Here is a 17,002-nt window from a genome sequence, read left to right as displayed (position 1 = left end):
TAATAGTTTTTAATTTGATATGTTAATTAAAGATTTAATCAAGATATAAAGTTTATCCTTGGATCGATGTATACATGAAAGTATTGGCGTAGGACATTTATTATTTAAACGATTAAACATGCTTGCATAACAACTTTATTTATTGTTCCTTTAAATTGATTTTTAGCTTAATCTCCTCTCTATTTCCAAATCTTTTACAACTAAATGCTGAAAATTGTAATTGGTCGTTTTTTGGTTTTAAGTAGCGGTAAACTTATAAATCATGAAAGAAAGGTATATTTAATCTGTTTTAAGTCTTAGTAATTAGTAAGTAACGTGTAAAACAAATAACGATAATGAATTCAAGTAATAAATACTTTAGAGGGAAAATATGACTGACTACAACTATATACAAAGTGTTCCGTTTAATCAAAAATGACGGAAAGATTTTTCCAAACTTTTTTTATTGTAATCGTACGTAAAATTTCATCACTTTCCCAATTCAAGAACCAACAAATTCTGGTTATTTGCTTTATCATTAACACCGTCTACAATGCTACAACAGATGCATGGAATTAGAAACCACGGTTGGAAACAATGTTTTTTTTTTTTTTTTTTTCAGAATTTTGAAAGTACGATATTGAAAAATTTCCTTGTGTACTAATGTAAACGGAAATTTGGTGTGACTTTCTAAAAACCTTTGCGTTGCGGTCGTTCAGTAAATTGACTAGAAAAATCAATAAAACGCAAGTCTAACGCCGAACCTATATAGTATTACTAGGGTAACGTGTACACAGGTCGGTCATCATCCCTTTATTTAAAAGAATGTGCTGTATATTTCCATGAATTACCCGTTGTATAATAATTTTTGTTATTGCTTGTCTTTAATCTGTGTATTATTTTCAGTAACCAAATTGCACTTCCTGCAATTTGTTTGCCAACTTTGTAAAATAAAAAATATGATCGTTTCACCAGATTTGGTGTATGAAGTCACATTATTCTAGAACAAAAACGAAAGTAAACTTCATTTAAAAACATTATGCAAAAAATTCAAAATCTTTCAATATTTTTGATTTATGATCTTAATACGACGTGTTGGCGGACAGCGGTATAGACATACAAATATATCTTCCCACAATTGTACACATATAATTACAGCTTGCTCTTTTTCGTTATGGGAGCAATGCAATTTAAAACCTTCATTGAACAAACTTATAAAGTTTAACAAATGGTCTTTAGAAATTATTTTATTGAATTAAATGAAACAGACACTTTTGTCAAGATTGTGTACAGTACAAAAGTGGGAAGATGTTCGTTACACGCTTGAGTAGTGATCTGATAAAGCTATTGAAAGGCAAAACATTCATAAAAATTGTCGATATATATATTATTTCTTATTGATTTAATGGCGAAAAACGTTTAAGGACAAAAACAATATTAATAGATATGAATGAGCATAGAAGTAAATTTTCTTAACCTATAATTTCCCCTGTAAACAAATACAAAAGTCCTTTTATCCTTGAAATCGATTGATGATGAGATATGATGAAAATTTTATGTGTACAACAAAGTGGACCAAGATGCTTAAGTGACTATGAATCGAATCGAACCTCGTAGGGTGAAAAAGCAATAACCAATTATCTCATTCAGATATTCCCCTTGGTGACTTCTTGTTTTTTGATTGCCTTGTGTCAATTTTCAAGTTAATTCTATTTTCTTACAGTCTGTATTGCCTTTCGGAAATTATTCAGCCGATATTCCCATGATATCATCATAAACATTTATGGATCGAACTTGAAGGTGGATATAACATTGGCCCATGTGTTTCGGATAAAACGCGACGACAAAATATTTATTTGAAGGAATATTTCAAAATGTGATGTTATACCTTTACGCCTCGGTATTATGTAGACGAGTATTTGGATTTTTAAATGCACAGGGATTATATACAACAGAATAGATAGGTTAAGATATTCCAGTAGCATGTTACCCTTAGTGCATTATGACAGTTTTGGATGTACGAATTTTGTTCTATATCTTCATTTGTATTCATTATGTTGACAGTCTTCCCAAAGATATCACTATTGGTAAGTATGATTTTATCAAAAGAAGGATTGAAATTAAGAAACCGATATAATTTCTTTTATAAAATGTTTTAATTTTTCCAATTTTCAATTAATTGCATATTTTATTGCTTCCTTGTACTTTATTTTATTGTTATATTAGTATAATTAATGTTTAATAATATCTTGCAAGTAAGAGCCAAAATAAATGCGAAGAATACCAAGAAATTGTATGAAACTTACCTTTTACGGCAAAATTATATAATTTATCCTTTCGACTATAAAAAATTTAGCAAAATTCTGAATGCTGTTTTGGTCTACTAAATGTTACTTTTTGTCATCAAATGGCCGTGTGTAGTCCTGTCAATAGACTTTGTGAGACGCCATGTATGACCAGGACTACACAGTTGTCATTTTATTCTAGGCAAATATTCCTTATACTTCTAAAATGACGAGGACCTACTTAAACATCTTTTAAGCAAAACAAAAACTACAAGTTTAAGATTATGTAAACTTAATATCAAATTTCCTTATACTTTGTTTACATTTCTTTTGTCCATCACGTTTCGATGAATTACTCAAATTGTTACAACTGTAAATGCTGATGAGTGCATATTTACAAGTTGCATTCAACAGTAACACGTTTGCTTTGTTGTTATAATTACTTTATTATAAAGTATAATTATACAATTATTATTTCCCATTTCCCGTTATATTTACTTGCATGTCTTATATGGAAAATTATTTAGTATGTAAATCTTTTTTTTTATCTTGTGGGCTATCTGTCATTGATGCAAGTTTGAAATCATGAACAAATAAAATTTGTGTAGCATCACTTCTTTAAATAACGCCACTTAAATTGTTTACCGATGTTTGCTAACGCGGACAAATACAGTTAAGTATTACAGTGTGCGGAGTTGACCGTGCTGCTTGTAAACAGTTCTGATGTAAAAAAAAAATATATATCTAAACTTCACTGTTAAGATGAAGTTATACGTAAATGCGATCCTCAGTCCAAGTAAAAATCAAATTGATTGACACATGAAACAGACTCATATCTTAAAATGCAATATCGGCTTTTAACATATTGTTCTTGCGTTAACTTATTGTTAAACTTTACGAAACAAAGTTGGAAACGAGAGGCGAAACTTTCCAAGTTATATTCCATAGCACCGAAACCATTTTTCTTAGTGCACTCTAGTGTGGTTAGGATCTACAGATAATTTGAGACATGGTTATTGATAAAAACAAACAGTATTGTCTAATATCTTCATATAATGAATCAAGGACAATTGAGTAAAATTTCGTATTTATATGGAAACAAATTGTCTGTCCTTGGTTTTGTGACAATTTTTGTCGCATTTTCCCTCCCGCTTCTGAAATTTTATTTTACGACTTCGGACCTACAAATACCCTTCCAAAATGACCTTTTGAATGTAATTGTAATGCTTTTTTTATGTTTTCTCACTATTACCAAAATAAGCAGTTTGCGTAAAATGATACGCTGAATAAAGTATAGTATTGTCTAGAAATATGATATAGGCTTTCACATAACAAGACTTTCAAAATAATTCAATACAAAGAGTATGCCAATACGACAAATACTGTCGAATAGCCGTACTGAATTGAGCTTGTACGAATCAGGCGAAGTATTTTTTTCGTCCACTAAATTTATTGGAGCATCCTAGCAGATAAATTGAAGAAAGTCGAATCGCAAAATGGGACATGTGACAGCGTATGCAGTAGTGAAGTTCTAGTAAGGATAGAGAAGGAGGCGATAAAATCATACCAGAACACTTTAAAAGACGATTAAAAATGCCCAAAAAAAATGAAAAAGGACTGCCCAATGTACGTATTGACCTTTTTCTTATCATTCGAAAATGATCTCTGTCTTTGTTTACTGGTTGCATGTCACAAACAAAATATAGCGTCCTTCTGTATAAAATTTTGAATTGTCTGCGAAGATGAATGGTAGCAGTCCCGTTCCTGTATTACAAATCTCCAACAATGGATTTGATTCACTTGTGCATAACATTTATGAAGATCTAGGAAGGATGGAGGGGACAATAGGGATCACAACTTAAAACTAGGGAAAAAAGAATAAGCAATGCCAACTAACTTGATACCCCATTCTACTCTCTGTTTGATAACATGCATCGGATGATTTCCAAATTAATTCGAATCAAATTTTCAAATATAATAAAAATATTGTAATAAGATTCTGTAAATGTCCCAATAAATTCGATTCAGTAGTGTAGGACGAGTATATTATAAGAGATGGGTGCTTTTCTGCGTAACGGAAGGAAGGACATTCCTATCATATAACTCCCACTTTACAAGTTCAGGGTATAATGGTATTTTTTGCTTTTACTGTGAAAGTACTTTTATACATGGGTACCAATCTTCGTATTTAAGGGGAAAGTAATCAGTTCGTGGATTCTTGAATTTGTGGATTTGACAACTCCATCATACAAACGAATGGAAAATTTCCTTTTCATTGGGATCCAAATTTCGTGGTTTATTAAACCCACGAAATCCACAAAAATTGATACCCCACGAACAATAATACTTTCACAGTATTTGACCAGTTTGAAATAAAATTTTATTAAACATCTTTTATTAGCTCACCTGGCTTGATGGACACGTGAGCTGTTGTAAACGATTGGTGTCCGTGGTCGTTGTTAAAATTTTTCGAATCATTTTCTCCTCTGATACTACTAGACCAATTAGAACTAAACTTGGCATGATGTTCCTTAAGGTATTCTGCCGCCTAGAACTGATGTGGTAATTTTAGATCCATCCACAAATATAGCTGTCAACATAGGGAGCAGGCAGCAACTTTTCGCTTATATCTTCAAAACCGTTAGATTTAGCTAAATTCTGACGCGGAATAATAGCTGTCAGCATGTATAGAACAATGTGGTCAATTTGCTCTTAAATCTGCTCACTCATGTGGGTATTTGATTAAATGTTGGTGTTTAACGCACAAGCAGCGGTATTTTAGCTATATCTGGTCGATGAACATGAAATGGATGATAATATGAACTTAAAATAAAGATGAAAGACGAAATTTGATTGCCACTGGAAATGGGAAGTGGGGTAAGGTGTGGTAATTTAGCCTCCTGCAGCGGAGCGCAAAGGGTCCGACGCCTATCGAATACAACAGTAGGGTTTTTAGCGTTCGAGGAACGTGGCATCTGTCCAAACACGTTGCACAACTATGGTTTGTGGTCAGGTGTTCCGTATTGTAGCCTGACGACCCCAACATGTAGCATGGTTTTTTGCCCATTGACAAAAAGCCGCTGTTACTAAAACTAGAACACAGGGGTCAGACAACCAGTTTTTAATATTTCTCCAAATCCAAATTCTGACATGGGGTAAAAGTGATAAGCGTGGTGAGCTCTGTTTAAGGTCACATTTTCGTAAAAATCTGTTGAACCATTTAAAATTTGTCAGTACTTTTGGTACTTTTTATGTTATTACATTAAAAAATCTTCGCAATTGAAACAACCGGGCAGAATTAAATGAAAGTTGATATGATTGTTCCTTAGTTATGATCATTGTGATTTGTTACATAGAATAGGATGTAACTTATTGCCAGATGAGCTATTTGGATTCTTTAAAGCCTTTAGTTATATAACTAAAAGCTTCCTTAAACATGATAACTGATCGTCTAATATCTTTTTTAAAAGGAATGTTATGATCCCAACATTTGCTGAGTTAGTTGATATTAGTTGAACTGGTTAGTCAGTAGACGTATAATTGCGTGTGGTATTCCAAATTGGCGGAGCTATTGGTCATCCGCTACCAATATTAGATTAATAATTTAGGCAAAATGGATGCATTACGCAATACTAATAAATAAAGATAATTTTTCTTTTTATCAGCATTCAGTGATAATGGAGAAGGCGCAGTTGAAATAGATTTTTTATTGTTGCATGATTTAGCTGCTTTTCTACACCTATATGCAGATATTGTCACTGGTTATGTATTGATAATTTGCAGTGGCTTCCTAGGGATCCATCAGTAGTGTTATAATGTTAGTGTTGTAATTGATCATTTTCACCCATGTGTTTGTAACATAGTTTCATAGAAATATATAAAAATACTTCAAATGAATGAGAAGCAATTTCAAATGCCCTCTCGAGTTTTAAATATTTTACAAATAAAAGATAGAGAAACGCATGTTTGTTTGTTAGTGATTCGGATACTGATGAATTGCCCACATTAAATTAATTTTAGCATTTCAGACAATGCATCGATATTTCAAAATGCCAAATATAAAAGGATGAGTGTCCCAAGGGTGCAGAACATATTCTATTATTTATTGTAATTTCGTATCAAATGAAGAGCATCTAATTAACAAATAGCTTTTGAACTCATCCAAATGAAAGTCCAATTATCATTAAAGCTCCAGAAAGGGGTCTTTTGTTTGATGTATTAAATAATTAACATCACAAGATATAGACTAGACTTTTTCCTCTTGTTCGTTGGATTATATAACAAATTTTGAAGTGTATTTAGGTGCATATACTGTGTTTTGCATATTCAGCATATTCACATGCATAGTAGTAAAGCATGAAACAAAGTTTCACGTTTACAAATTGTCGGAATATCATCCTATTGAAATATAAAATAATCGTGTGTGTTTAATTATTACTTTTGGCTTTTACTGTAAAATGGGTGAGCACTAAAACCAACGTAATAAATTGGATCTTATGAACTGGGTACCTTTTCACAAGTTCTGATATACACGAAAAAGACTTGAATTCTACAACTCGTTGATAAAGTTGACTATTCAATAATGTAATAGTGACCCAATTTACATCGTTATTTTCCCCATAATTTGGAATATTGCAAAATGCAAAGGTCGTTTGTTTCTTCCATTGCCCTTGTAGAATTCGGTCAACTTTTCCGCTAGAATCTTGGTTCACTTGATTACTCTTTCCCATTTCGATATTTTTCGTTTCAAGTCATCTTGTAAACAATTTATTCTTCTGAATTTAACCGTCAAGCTGCTGAAAAGAGTTTACTTCTCGAAATGTGTGTACAGTATACCGACATTTGCAATATTTATATGATAAGAATTTTTGCATTCAAATTTATTTATTGAGAATTTTTCACAAATTGAATTAATCCGGATCTAAATAGATTGATTTCTACAGCATCGAAGCAAACTTGCTTCACGCTGAATTGTTTATTAGCATCGTTCATGAACATTAATTCGTTTAGGCTATTCCTTTATAACGGTTTGTAAATTTATTAGACTCAAAAGAAAATACTTGTGTGTCTTGACTCTTCATTGTTTATTACTGCAAACTATCCATAATGAAAGAAAACTCGAATATTTGACTAAAGAGTAAACGAGGAAACCAAGGTTCTAGCGGAAATCAAAAGAAAGTAATCAAGGGACAAAGACCAAACATGGAAAACGGATATACACAACAAAGAATATTAAGTAACTAAAATAATATATACAAAGTAACAAAAGCAAATGAGCAACTCTGACTCCACTAAAAACTGGGACCATGGACTAAAGAAAGTTAAACACGGTTTTGAATTATAAGGAAATGACTCGGCAAAGATATTATGTATTTCAGCATACAAGACTCACGCAGAAAATATAAAACATATCGATCGTATTAGTATTGTAAATTCTGATATACAGTACACGTATTTAAATGAGTTGTCTTCCATTAGCAGCCCTTGAATAAGAATGGAAAGTCAATTCAAATATTTCCTGTATACATGTACAAGATGTGTTCAATGCAAATAATGTCCAATTCTAACATCCTGGAGTTCTACCATGAAGATAAATGCACTTTTCGATAAATAAAGGAATACAACTTCCAGTGTTTAAAGAATTTTGAAATTTGAAATACTGCAATTACCAATCATTTGAATATTACAAATTTCAATGCGTTGTACATGTGTTACCAGAAGTTACATTTTCAGAATGTTATTTTTATGCTGCAAATATCCTTTAATATGGAAACCCGCATATATGTTACATTGACATCTGCAGTTCGGCACCAGCGAGTTGTCAGCATAAAGACATAAGACCTGTCATCAAAAGGCTCAACAAGTTCTGAAATTGCTTGCATTGAACATGAACAGGAGAAGTATCGGAAACTATTTATAGGGAGAAAGTAATTGATGGAAACATAATTTCAAGAATAATTGGCGCATTTTACAATATAGCAATATTAACCTCACGTTTACGTTAAAGGCGAAATTTTACCACCTTAAACGTTCTCATTTTTGAAGCACAAAGAAAACAAATAGTATTCACAAAAAAAAAAAGGAAAAAAACAAAGATATAAACGAATAAATGAATAATTTAATTATTTGTTTTCTGAAATGAAGCGAGTTCTGTCTTTTCGGACATTTCTATTTGATATTGTCAAAACAAGATATTACACGCTATATCATACTATGAATACCCTCACTCAACAATTTATGTCAAACAGAAAAGGGCGACACGATCCATATCATTATATAGAAGCAATATACAAAATAATTAAGCAATCCCTCCAATTGAAGCTGAGATATCTGTTAAGAAAATCATGCATCACTTAAAAATACGAAGTAAACATGGTATAAATGTTTCTTTGTTGGGGTATAACGCCCGAGCAGCAATATTTCAACTATATTCAGGGGATGAACATGAAGTGAATGATAAAATGAACATGAAATGATGAAATGAAAAATGGGATGGGACACAAGGATAATGGGGTCGACAAATTTTGATTGCCACTGTAAATAGGGTGAGGTGGGTAGGGTTGGGCAATTTAGCCTCCTGTGGTGGAGCCCTATGGTTCCTACTCCGGAAGAATGCCAAAGTAGGGTTTTTTAACGTGCGAGGAACGTGGCATCTATCCCAACACGGTGCACCACTATGGTTTGCGGTCAGGTTTTCTGTATTATAGCCTGACAACCCCAGCATGTAACATACAAGGGGAACCCCATTCCACCACCTGGGGCACACAACCCAGTTGCTCTGTGGGCAGAGCGCCCTAGCCCCCGGCTAAGGTTCTGAGCACTATTTAGTCGCCTTTTACGACAAGCTTAGCGCTGCTGCAGGCCTATTCTTTTGACACCAGGACCCGCACGGGGTGACAGAATATATTGTCTTTACATATTATAGAATGAAATTGTCAGCATAGTATAGAATGAAATGTAACCTCATCTATTTTTTCTTTTACTTTTTGATGGTGCCGCAGAATTATTGAACTCATAATGACATTTCCCGATTTAAATTCCTGATAAAAACGCTACATTTCTTAAGAGTGTGGACTTGATATTAGGGGGTTCTCATAATTTTACCCAAACGAAAAGTAATAGAATACAGTAGAACCAAACAAAACGGAACAAAGCAAAACAAAGAAACTTGCACAGGTCGAAATACAGCAAATATATGATTGATTGATTGTTGGGGTTTAAAGTCCGAGCAGCAATATTTCACTATATTCAGACGATAAACATGAAATGGATGTTAAAATGAACATGAAATGATGATGAAATGAAAGATGAGATGGGACACAAGGATAACAGGGTCGAAAAGTTTTTATTGCCACTAGAAAAAAAGGAGGGGATGGCAAATATATGAGCATTCCCTGCAATAGAAGCTGCGAAATCTACTTCAGAAAAGTAACGGACGCACGATGTGATTATACTATCCCCAACTCTTCTCTACTCATTAGATTGGGGGTATAACGAAATTAAGTATAAATTTTGTACAATTTGGAAGGAACTCTTATTTAGCTTCATAATAATGTCACCAGGGAACATTCCCGCAATTTTACAATGGTTAATTGCAACACATAACGCAAGTTCACAATGAAGAATAATGATCATGTTAGCTTGTGCTTCTAAGAACCTTACAATTATGTATGTCAGCCAATAATTAGTTAGGTGACTTTTCAATGAACGAGATGATCTGATATTGATGAAAAGTCTCTGTTGAATAAATAGACATTTTAATCTTTTAGGATAATAGAATGTTAAAACTATACTTACTATCAAGCGAACCCATTTACTTTACACGGCAATGGCCAATTACAAAATCTAATTGTTTTAAGAATGTTTTCACTAGGGCAATTTTGCAAAAGTACATTCTATTTTGGACTGTCTTGAAGTAACTCAAAAAATATATACATGTATCTAAACAGGTCACTTTAACATTTTTTAACCTCGTACGTGGAGGTCCGGTCGTGCACGGGAACCTTTATCATATTTCCTATGATCCCCATACAGTCGAATACATTTTTAATGTTTTATTTTCAGATTAAGATATTTGTGTCACTTTTTATTTGTTAGTATTTAAGTAATTGTCTTTGTAAGAATCATGCAAAATCTGAAAAATGTGATACACCCCAAAAAAAGGCTACATATTTTTATTTTTGTAGTTAAGTTGTTTTATGGGTCTTTACTATGAAATGTGTAATTATTCATTCAAATCTGCCTCCTCTTAGGAGATAATCAACATTGAAAATCCAATGATTCTATTGTAATTGGGTGTCATTCACAGAGTTATCTCCCCGGGGATGAATTGTTGCGTATGTTCAACGAAACTAACTTGCTCTTCATTCAGTATGTTCTTCTCGTTCGGCACTATTCAGTCATTTACTTGTACTAAATCAATAAATATCGGAAAGTTCCGCTGGATGTAACTTCCTGTCAGACTAAATTTAGAGACTCGGTGCTTATAATTATATCTTAAATCGGAATTAATTACCGTTAGGAGGACTTTAAACTCTATCATTTCTCAATAAAACTATATATCTCAAATCGATCTATCATTATTTTCTACTGATAACAAACAGTCAAGCCGACATGTTTATGGAGACAATAGTTATTTTGAATCGTACGTGTTTGTTTATAAAAGTGATAAAATTAAGAAATAGAGTAGCCATTCAGCAATGCTCTGATTGCCGATAAACAAGTGGTCTATGTTATATTCCGGTGTTAATTTGTGAATATCACAGACTCCGTCTATATTACAACAAGATCAATTTCAGATTACTAACTTAGAATATGACAACTTTTTCTCACTTATTCTGACACCCTGCAATCAGCCCAGACGGCTTCATTACTCAGGTGACTTTAAATGCTTCTAAAATGTAATGGTATACGAAAGCGGTTCCAGTGGCAGTCGAAACTCGTCATATCAATTATCCTAGTGTCCCATCCCATTTTTCCCTTCATCATCATTTCATTGCTTATTTTTTTATTCATGTTCATCGCCTGGATATAGCTAAGATATTGCTGCTTTGGCGTTAAACACTAATCAATCAATCAATCAATCAATTTGTTTCACGGAAATACAGTTAACGTGTATTAGTAAGAAAGGTCTCACAATATCTGATTTAATAAAATGATTAACTGTTGGCAAAATTTAAAATTACCATTTTACGAGGAGGATTTAACAAATAAAATTGTTTATTTCGAGGCCATGGGGAAGATCTCGCAGTGCGGAATGATATATAATTAAAGTATTTGCACGAGTTGTTTTTATTCAATTTTTCCTTATGGGGTTCAGATTTGATTCGGTCATCCATTTCGAGTTTCTAATGAACCATATCAGATGCCATTGTCCGTTTGCCGTACGCATATGAATTCTAGATAAATACTAGGATCGAGTCGTTGTATATTCATTCCGTGGGTAAGATTTTTTTTTGTTTTGCACTGGCGGTGAATTGTGGATTTGTTTTCTCCGCTTTTCGAAATATTTGAGGTTATTATCTATTAAAATATCAAAAAACAGAAACCCATTCTCCAAATTATAATTTTTCTTTCTTACGTTTCCGACAATTTTGTCAATCATAGTCTACAAAAAACCAAAAAGGAGTTCCCATTCCCTACCCTAGATGATAACGCTGCTCAGTTACTTATCCGCTACATCTCAATCCAAACAAAACTGGTCATAGCAATTGTCAAACACAAGTTTTATTCATCGGTACTTAGCTGAGAATCATATCCTTGTTAATGTTTTTTACAATTTTACCACCTTGAGTTGGATTTTGGAACGAGAAGTACGATAGTAGTAACGTTTACATACAGATTATCCTTCAGCCTCGAGGGTATTACAGGACTTCTCCACTGGAGATAGTTAAATTTTAGCTTTTAACTATCGAAATAGGAGAGATCTTTTAATCCCCAACAGAAATGAAGAAGAATCTGTTTCTCCCATGAATAAAACCATAAAAAAATAATTAAACACCATAAATTCTCACAACATCAACTATGTCATCACGGACTTCACCTCCAGTCATCAAGTTATTGCATCATCGATAGCACTACCATTACGATAATTTGAAACACTACTAACTAATCTTTTAAAATTTGAATAACATTTTTAAATCTACAAGTATTTAATTGATCAACAATATGAATAACAACTGTAAACATGGTAAACATGGTAAACATGGCAAGAGTAATAAGCGTGTGAGTCGAGTCTTCACGCGACATTGAAATTTCCCCGCACGTGGCTGGAAATTTCAAATTTTTAATCACTCGCTTGTGCGATGTGAATGAAACCTATGAATGGAGAAATATTCTTTTAAAATGTTTTTCAAACCAATGCACGTAAACAGCCGACCATCAAATTTACACAAACGGACGACGGAAGACACCATTTTAAAGCATAATTAAAAAAGGCAAAGCTGATTTTTTCACAATAGAGACAAATTGAGCTCAAACTTACCACGACTTTAACCGTGAACAACAGGTTAAACATTTTTCTGGAATAAAAGCAATTATTAACAAAAAAGTAGTCGCTTATACTGGAAACAAATTTTTATTAAGAAATGTATTCACATTCTCATTTCATGAAAGGGTTTCGTATTATGCATTCATGTATTTGTTTAACGAGTTTTAATACAAGACCATTTGCGACGCACTTGAGTCTTTGTAAAAAGAATTCTTTGTCATTGCTTTGTACATTTTTGTACATATGTCATTTTTATTTGTGCAATTTACATTTGTTTGGTGATTATGAAAGTGTACCCCTACCTCAAAGATAAATGACATTTTCATTCAAATAAAATCCTCTAGTTTTACGGCCGGGCATACAATGACACATCAGAATTCTTTCTAAATCCACATCCACGTGATCTTAATGAAGTTTCCTAGATATTTTTACTACCTCTTTCAACCGCCTCAGTGGTCTTGAAGTCTCATGGTAGTCACTGTTTCTCCGCCAAACATACAGTATTTAAGAAAATAGAATGACGGCTGGTCGACTCTGAGTCAGTATAATGTGTCTGAGTAGGGTCGATTACCTACCTGTGGGCATGTACATTCAAAATGCGACTCGCCATCGGTGTGTTGGACTTGTACAATGCAGGGTTGTTCGATTGGTCCATCGTTCTCATCCTGACTTTGAATCGAATTGGAGGATGAACATACCAAAACATGAACTTCGTCATTTATGGATATGAAGAAACATATCTCTTATATGTTACTCCTCCAACACCGCTGAATGGAATTGAGTGAGACTTTCATAGAAACCATATATTTTAGGTTTTGATCCAAATCAATATAGATTAAAATGTGCGTGTTATCATTTGGAGGAATAGTTGGTATCAATGTTGTGAGTTTTTCTAGTTTTTTTTTTCTTCGGCTGTCTGTTTATATAACTGCAAATGAATTCTTTTAGAAGAGTTGATGGCTACAGTGTTATGCTTGTTGAATGAAAAGTAATTCTGCAAATGTATCTCTTGACTTCTTTTAAAATACCAATAATTTAGCTAGTTTGAAGTTTGCTCAGATGAACATGAACGGAAACGCAGACATCAGTTATCTCGTATGAAAAAAACTGTGCATGTGTTTTTTAAACTTTGAACTCCGTGATTCTGCGAATTCAATTTGTCGACCCTGTTACCCCAGTGTCCCATCCTTTTTTTCATTTCATCAGCATCATTTCGTGTTCATTTTATCATCAATTTCAGGTTCATCGCCTGAATATAGCTGAAATATTGTTGCTTGGGCGTTAAACCCAAACAATCAATCAATCAACCATTTTTTGAAAAAAACTTTTTCTTATCACATACATTTTTTTTCGATATTATTTTGTTATTACGTTTGAAATCCTGCATAGTATTTCATACTTGTTACTTGCTGAAAGCAGTACATATTTTTTTCTGCCATTAATAATTGTTTTGCTTTGTATTGTTTGTTTGTTTTTTTTTTTTTTCAAATACTATAATAACGATTTCAAGTTTTCAACATCAGACATATAAAGGACATCATAACAAAAGAGTGTCCAAAGATGGCCCTTTTCCATCTTTTGGGGAAATCGTAGACTACGTTCGAAAACACCCCCTCTTTCCCTTAGCTGATGATGTTTGACGAAAGGGAGATAATTTGGGGAAAAACCATTTCCCATTTACTTAATTAAAAATTAAGTCACGTGTAACTGATATTTATATCTCAATATCATGCAAGAAATGCGATTTTTTACAACCTTCAGCATGGAATTGGGCCTTTTTATTTCTGTCATAAGAATGTTTTTATCCTTAAGGATAAAGGATTAATATACACTTTCTAAAATTGCCTAAACTAATGTCACTAAAAAAATATATATAAAGTTAATAAGGGAGATAAAAACAGGGAATGGAGATATTTAAACATTTACATACATGAATATTTTAACTTTTTCGGGTTTCGACTTTTTTCATTTAACTTTTATGTGGGTTAAAAAATTAATTTATCACTTCATTGTCTGTATCTATTATTTGGTTGCATGTTATTTTTGAGGGAAAAACGTGCTTTTATGAAAATGGATATATTTGCGTGTAAATAGTATGTATACTTGTGGTACATTTACTTTGCTTTTTTATATCAGTTTAGTTTCTTTTTTATGATATTCGATGTCAGTTTTATAAATCTTAGAACGGAAAAAAATCTTATAAAATAATTTTTGGTGATATTCGGCTTTCCAAATGTATTTGGTTTGTGTATTGCATACGAACCCTAGGAAATAGTTTAAGAATTTCAGAAACCCAAAGTCTTCTCTATTAGGTTTGAATTAGTTAATTCTTTGTCTTAAGGCTCTTAAAACATATATATTGAACGCAAACATGCATTTTCAATATCGTGCATAACTATACAGAGTGGTGATAGAAAAAGAAACATAGGAATACCGTTTTAATTGATACTGGGTAGAAAGGAGACTTGCGCAGTACTTACAGGCCGCAGCTACCTATCAAAACAACATCTACAGTTTGGTCATACTAAGTGAAATATAGGTTTGGCGTACTACGCATATACATGCAAACATCTCTTATACTGCAACTTCATCGAAGCAATGGATTTCTTAAAGTAAGGAACTTGTGAACAGCATCCATTTTCCCATTGATGAAAAATAATAAGTATTAGGTAACTGTTTTACTAAATTTACAGACAATTTGGGCCGGATGTTTTCAGTAAAAACTTAGAAATGCTGTGGATAGCTCACAAAGAGAATAACCTCCACTCCTCCTCCCTCCGCTTTCAATGTACCTACATGTAAATACTTATTGGATATTCATACTTTGAGTCATCTAACAGTAATTATATTCATTCATTAATGCCTTATTAACCTTGCTTTAAAATTTCTTCAAAATTCAAAATTCCTTGAGCGGTTTAGGAGTTGTGCTTGGGAAGTTTTAAAATCTAAAATAACACTTAGTTTGGATTATCTCCCTTTGAAATCCTTAGATTTCTTCATACACATTAACATAATATTACAACTTACCTATAAAATTTCATCAACATCCCTTTAATTTGCAAGACACCAGATAAGGTTATGATGCATTTGTATTTCAAGTGAAAGGTTTTGGCTTCATTGGTGAGTAAAATATTTGAAATCAATATTGACGTGAAATTACTGCAACATGACATACATGTAGCCTTTCCATAATATAAGGACGCATTTAATTATTGTACTTATTGAAGCATGTTCGCACATCTTCTTACACCTGTCAGGTGTTGATTCGTTTTTACGTATTGTTAAATTACATTAAAGAGTAAATTTAAATTTTGGTGATGTATCGTGTAAGAGTAAGCGAATTTTTATATGAAGATTGTATGCTAATGTAAATAATGCATCTGATAAAGTACTAAGTGATGTTCTTTTGGTAATTACATACCTCAGAAATATTGTATAAACATTTGTTTGTAAGGTAAATATTCTTTTTATATCCCGAATAAAAAGAAAATCGAACGAAAATTTTTTTTCAATAATTTTTAAACAATACAAACAGTGTCTCTAGATATAATTCCACAACTCTTAGTTGAGTAAAAATCCAATTTGTTTTCAAACCTTTGAAATATTGTGTATTGACCTGTTTGACATTTTCGTCCTGAAATGCATGAATTATACAATTTTATAGCCTTTGATATTGGGAATTGACATATGTTCGTGTCTTGAAATTCTTGAAATAATTCTCGTAAAATCACAATCAATGAATACAAACTTAAAATTTCATATTGGCTTGTAATAAGTGCAAAACAAAATGAAGACATTGAAAGTTTAAAAGATTCGAAAACTGGTTTACAGGGTCCTTATAAGGTGATTCCAGCGTATCAAAATGCCAATTTCTATTTTTGTAGAAAAAAATATTTGATAAATAAACACTTTAAATTTGTCTGGATCAGGTGTAATGCGCTACACTACCTGATAAACATTTGTTATTGATAAAAATAAGCTCAAGTCTTAAAGGCTTGTCAGATATACTGATGAAGTAGAATTTATTGCACATTTTCATGAAGTATTTTCTCACTGTTATATCCCATGAGTCGTTTCTGGAAACGGTTTCTATTAAGTTGTGGCGTAATATAAAGTGACGAATGTCTCAGTCTTCCCGAACGTCTTCCGCGTTTAATGACAGTTGCATTTAAATGTTTCATCGATATTGCGCAATTGAAATTAGAGTTTATGTCAGAGGACATTGACACGACACAATCACTTAGACCTC

General features: G+C 32.6%; 1 protein-coding gene across 2 annotated transcripts in view; it reads left to right on the top strand.

The window, feature by feature from the left end:
• The first annotated feature begins 1,622 nt into the window (after window positions 1-1,622).
• Window positions 1,623-17,002, top strand: part of LOC148613732 (glutamate receptor ionotropic, kainate 2-like) — a 44,108-nt gene continuing 28,728 nt past the window's right edge. Inside the window, exon 1 of one of the 2 annotated variants that reach the window (XM_088587306.1) lies at window positions 1,623-2,066. In XM_088587306.1, coding sequence (XP_088443432.1) covers window positions 1,982-2,066 — 85 coding nt within the window. In that variant the 5' untranslated portion in view covers window positions 1,623-1,981. The remainder of the gene's footprint in view (window positions 2,067-17,002) is intronic. The other variant, XM_088587305.1, reaches the window with a different exon arrangement.

Source organism: Perna viridis, chromosome 6 (genome assembly GCF_037379345.1).
Source record: "Perna viridis isolate PV_CMFRI_1.1 ecotype Kerala chromosome 6, ASM3737934v1, whole genome shotgun sequence".
In the NCBI taxonomy this organism is placed as follows: Eukaryota; Metazoa; Mollusca; class Bivalvia; order Mytilida; family Mytilidae; genus Perna; species Perna viridis.
This window is presented reverse-complemented; position numbering and strand designations above follow the sequence as displayed.